Source organism: Eptatretus burgeri, chromosome 9 (assembly GCF_056783735.1).
Source record: "Eptatretus burgeri isolate ZD-2024b chromosome 9, Ebu_testis_v1, whole genome shotgun sequence".
NCBI lineage: Eukaryota > Metazoa > Chordata > Myxini > Myxiniformes > Myxinidae > Eptatretus > Eptatretus burgeri.
The window spans coordinates 10,726,463-10,732,138 of NC_140969.1; the positions used below are offsets into that span (position 1 = coordinate 10,726,463).

General features: G+C 42.8%; 1 protein-coding gene across 1 annotated transcript; it reads left to right on the forward strand.

The window, feature by feature from the left end:
• Positions 1-1,786: 1,786 nt before the first annotated feature.
• On the forward strand, positions 1,787-5,323 carry LOC147019513 (uncharacterized). The gene is made up of 4 exons (XM_085894064.1): positions 1,787-1,923; positions 2,081-2,245; positions 2,753-2,993; positions 5,166-5,323. The coding sequence occupies exons 1-3, from the start codon at positions 1,870-1,872 to the stop codon at positions 2,864-2,866; spliced, it is 333 nt and encodes a 110-aa protein (XP_085750190.1). The 5' UTR covers positions 1,787-1,869; the 3' UTR covers positions 2,867-2,993; positions 5,166-5,323.
• Positions 5,324-5,676: the final 353 nt, after the last annotated feature.

A 5,676-nucleotide genomic window follows, 5' to 3' on the forward strand; every position in this document is an offset into this window, starting at 1 on the left:
ATGGCTTCACCAGAGAAAAACCTTGTTCAACAGGTTTATGAATAACATGGAGGGGTTGCTGTGTGTAAATCGCAATCCCACAACAGAAGAAAGTGTGGATGAGAATGTGAATGAACCAAAGAAGAAGAAGACCTATTTTGGGCAGAAGGTAAATGCCAAGAACCACCAATTGTGTGAACCTGAAGGTGATGATGTCATTTTGGGGAAGCCCTTGTAGAGGGTTCTTTAACATGTTAACTCAATCAAAGGTCACAAGTTTTGGTTTTTAAGAGTTTTTTAATTGCTTGATTTCTGCTCATCATAACACAGAGCAAACCGTGCACAATGTTAGCTTTAAAATGTTTCCCTCTGTTTAATGCAGTGATTGTATTTATTGCCATATTGTTACGGTTGTGGGGATAGATGGTGGAATTTAATCGAGAAGTTAGGATTGAATAGTTGTTTGGTCCATGGACGTGTTGGAGACAACTCGATGTAATTAAGAAGGGAAACTGTGAGCTGAAGTATGATGATGAGTCACCACATGGGGGTTGGGAGTGGAGGGGGGGGGGTAGGGTGCGGTGTTAATTCGCCAGGGAGTAAGAAAAAGTTCCCCCAGAATTGACTTTTCCCGATGTTTTTACAACCAAAACCATGATAACAAACAAGCAAACGTGCCGAGCAGGCAGAAGCCCTGCCTCCAAGGGTGACGGCAGGGGGTCACGCCCCCAAGGCTGATGATTGATGGGCATGACGTGAGACACATGAAGAGGAAGAGGGCGTGGAAGGCATCAGATCAAATAGGACAGAGAGCCCACGAACGAGTCAGAGTTGAGTTCAGGGGAAGAACGGTTGAATGTGAGGTGAGGGACAGACGCGGTCAAGAAAGAACGTAGTTAGGAGATTGCTTGGAAGAACAGGGTTTTACAGTGAGCTTTGCTTTGACGCATGAAAAAGACGATGGCCTTTGGCTCGAGTCGACACATGCACATAAAAGCGCCTCGATTCCAAGTTCCACAAAGACCATCTCCGAGCCAAGCTAAGTACCGGAAAAAAGGAGAGATTTTATTTTATTTCGTTTCTCCTTGTCTGTATTTGAGTCAGTGTGCAGAGGCACCTCGTCTTAGAGTTTAATTTAATTTACATCACATATTTATAATTATTACAATTATTGTCCTTTGTAAATATTTGTCAATTTACATTAAATGTGTTCATTTTAAGAGGCTGTATCCATGTATTTGTCATGGAGTTCGAGTATAAACCCTCCTGTGCATCCATTTCTGTGCCCCTGTCACACCGCCATTGTGCACTTTTCCCACGTGCATGCATGAATCTCCGAGAGTCACGGCTGTCGGCCTCCAAGGGAGAAGCTCGACGGTCCGGGCTGGCGGTGCTAACCGCCCGTCACAACAATCTGGATCAGGGGATGAACCTTGGTTGCCAGCGCCGTGACAAGTTCCAGGGATGATGGTGCAACATGAAAATGCCCCAAGATAGTGAGCGGCTTGAGGAGCTTCATCTTCAGAATGAAAAGCTCACAAGAGACCTTAAACCAACCAACAGAGCAGTGTTCTTCATGGAGCAAGACATTGAGCAACATGCAAAGCATCACCAGGAGCAGCACAATATGGTCCAGCTGGTGAGCATGTTGTGACGTTCTGGTCAGACCTGAGTGATCAGAAAAGACACTTTCCCTTTGCCTCGTATTCCGAGTCAGGCATGTGCATCACTCATTGATCATGCATGTCCTTTGTGTTACGTGATTTGACAGGAACAGCTCCTGAGGAGGAAACAAGATGAGGAACAGGTTCATTCCGTGAATAATTTTCTGCAGAAAATGCAATTGAGGACAAAAAGGAGTACAATGAAAAACTTGCGGCAATAAGCGGAATGGTTGAGTGGCTTAAAGAGGAGCAGGACGGACTCAGTAAGACAGTCCAGCAGGTGAGTTCCTGATGACAATTTAAATCTGAATCAAATTGAACGTGTCCTTGTTTACCAGGTTGAGATGCTACATGGTGGAGGGAAATAATATAGCCTGCTCTTTTCTTCGATATAATATCTCTTCTTTGTTCCCTCTATTCCCTCAATTCATTTTTAGGTCAAAGACATCAAGAGGCTGTGCCAAACGCAGTCTTCACGTGTTGTGCAGCTCGAACGACGTTTGAAGGAGGCTCAGAAGGAAACCGAGGTCGAGCTCTTCGAGAACCATTTGTTGACCCCGATCAGGCCTGCAGGAAAACAGGATTGTCAGACTTTTCAGCAGGTGAATATGCTTACGATGTCGGGGGCTCATAAATATTAGTGATCTGAACAAATTATTTGGTTATTTCTCCAAAATAAGCTCAGAGTGGGTCCCAGTGTCCGGCCGTCTGTACGTCCATTAACACTTAACGAAAACATCTCCTCATAAACTACCTGATGGATATGGACCGAATTTAGTGTAATGCATCAGAACAGCAAGGTCTCATGGGGTTGTGCTCCCCATCCAGCACCCATTTAAGGGGAGTGAAAGGGAGGGTTTGACCCCAATATTGGTGTTTCATTCAAAAATCTTCTTCTCAGGAACCGACAACTGTATTCAGACCAAACTGGCCATGCGGCTTCACGACCATGCCCAAACTCAAATTGTGCTCCCAACGGCCATATCTCCCCCAAGAAAGGAAAGGGGGAAAGGAATTTAGAATTAGGTTCAGTTCCGGTCTCATACACCAGGTTAAATTACAAATACGTGATGTTCTGACGTGTTGCCGAGTCGGTATGCGTTTTGCAGATGAAGTACCTGAAGAGAAATGTGGACTTCAATGATGGAAAATGCAATCGTAGTCGGATGGAGAATATAGAGGATAATGCCACCTCACATAAAGAAGAAGAGGATCATGGTTGAAAGTGTTGTTTCCAACAACTCTCTCCACCACACGAAAGCATGAAGAGACACTCTTGAAAGTTGTGCTCCTGCAGCAGCAGAGATTAGCCTGGGAAAGAGAAATCATTTAAAATGATCTGAGAATACGGTAAGTTGCACATTCCTACAGTAACTGGACCGAGCGAGTATCCAGGTAAATCTCTTGACACAATGTTACAATGAATGCTTTCTCTGACTGCAGTTGTCTGCGCATAGCTTATATACAAAAAAGGCTTCGGTTAGGAGGGATAAGAATGGAGCAACAAGTCAATGAAAAAGTAAAAATCACCAGTCCAACCATTATATGGTGGTCCAGCAGGTGATCATGAAGTGACAGTCTGGTCAGACCTGAATGATCAGAAAAGACACTTTCCCTTTGCCCCGTATTCCATGCCATACAGAAAAACCCCAAAATATCGTTGGAGTTCGGTTCATGGAAAATGGCGCGATAGTTAAAACCGCGTCTGTGGAAACAAAGGGCCACTGGGTGTTCGGTTCTTGGACTTCGAGAAAATATAGAGGAAGAACAGCAGCCAAAAATAAACACATCACAATTGAAATAAACATGTACAATAAATACAAAAGCATGTTAGCATTCAAATGAACATGAAAATAAAATGAATACAGGGTAAAACTAGAAGGGAACTCGGTGGAGCGCATACCTCTGCCACACAATACCTGATCCACGTGAACATATTGGGCCCAATACATTTTGAAATATCGTGCTATACATCGTATTCACCATCTCTCGATGGTGAGGAATCACTTTAGAAATTAAATAATTATCATGTTAAATTAATTGTCCACTCAGTTTTGGCTGAATCCGTCCACAACTTTTTGAGATATCCTGCACACAGACAAACAGACAGACAGAGAGGGGTGAAAACATCACCTTATTCACCTTCAGTGGTGGAAGTAATCAACAAAAACACAAGAGTTTTATCTTTTTAATTCATTCCAAAACAGCGAGGTGTGTGAGGGTAAACATATTGCACACTGTTCGTCCTGTATTCTGTCGGAAATAGAAAACACAAGACAGCTCTGAGATGATGATGATGCTGCTATGGGGTAGGGTGGGGAGGCTGGACGTTCAAAAGATGTGGCTGTAGAACTTGTCATGGCTGTTGGATCATCAGGAGCACGACAAAGCCCACTGTTGCATTGCCACACAGAATAAGGTTTAAACGATCCTGAGCCATCTTGATTCAGAGCAGATCTTCCCTGCTTGGAAAGGAGGTCGTGAGATTGCATCCTCCTCCGAAATAATCCCATTTCTTCGGCGTTAAAAAACTGCTCCGGCATAAATCCCTTCATCTCTATGAGTTCCATGAGCCACGGTTGAACTGAAGCCTTCGGTCCCTGGTGCTTCGTGGAAACGTTGGTAAATCGGCAATGAATTCTCCTCTATCACCGGTCCACTCAGTCTGGGTAAATCCACAATGGTTCATTTTTTTATGTTTGGCCCTCGATCTAAACATCAAGTGATTTTTCCATCCTTTCAATATGAGGATCACGTGACTGGAATGAACCTTTAGTACTTTGCTGGCAGGAACCCTTGCACAGATATTTGACTCACGTTTACACACAGTTGATTCCTTGATCCCGTAATGGCAGCCCACAGATGCTGCATTTTCACTTCTTGCCAACGTATCTAACAACTCGATCTATTCGGACAATGTCATCACCTTTCTCTGCCTTTTAGGATGATTAGTTTTGTCCATCATTTTGTGTTTGAGCGCCATCATTAACTGTTGTGTGTTGACTCGATCTTGTGGATGTGATGTTACAGGATCACTGTATGTCATTTCCTGTTCGACGATTCATTATCAAATGTAGCTTCGTTCCCGTATGATGACGTGATTACTGCAATTAACGGTGCGTGAGAAAGAATAAAAGGCTCATCATGGGAAGTGATCATACACACAGACGCAATGACTCATCTTCGTTCAAAAACCGCGATTGGCCGAAATTAACCCCCATGATAACTAAAATTTATCATCTAAATGAACTATATTGACAGCCATTGTAAATGTAGAACAATGAAAGGGCTTTTGGACAAGTCAAGTGGGGAAATGGCATATCACTCCCTGGAAAAGTCAGGTGGACATCTGGACCCATGCCCGTGTTATTTTCTTTCTGAAATTTTTGCTCCAACTCTGTCAACCCAAGCAATAATTATAGAAACCTGACATAAAATGTTTAAACATCAAAACGAAATACGGTATTTAATGTTGATGACTTCATGCACTGACATCTTGTCTGCTCTGAACGTCTCTTCCAGGTGGAGCAGCTGAAGAAAATATCCTGCAGTGGAAGGAGAGACAATGAAATCGTATGAATCTGGAGGATGAGAGGATGATACATTTAATCTGTTCATATGTTTGATGTGATCACATTGGTGGTTGTACTTATTTTCTGTTAATAAATTAATAAACCTGATGGAGATTGTTGCTCATCGATATGCTGGAGTTAATAACACCATCTCTCATGGGTGAAGAATCACAGAATTTTTTTTTAAGCCTCTGGTATACGGATCTGGATCTTCACCAAAATGGAATCTGTTCATCCTTGTTACACACCAAACCTGTCCACTAAATTTTATCGGAATCCATCCAGAATTTTTTGAGATATCCTGCTTACAGCCAAACAAACAATCAGGAGGTGAAAACATAACTCCATCCACCTTTCGTCACAGAGGTTAAAATTAACTATTACATCCACATCTTCACCAAAATCAAACTAATTTGTCCTTCACAGACACCCAACCAGTTCACCAAGTTTAATCCAAATCC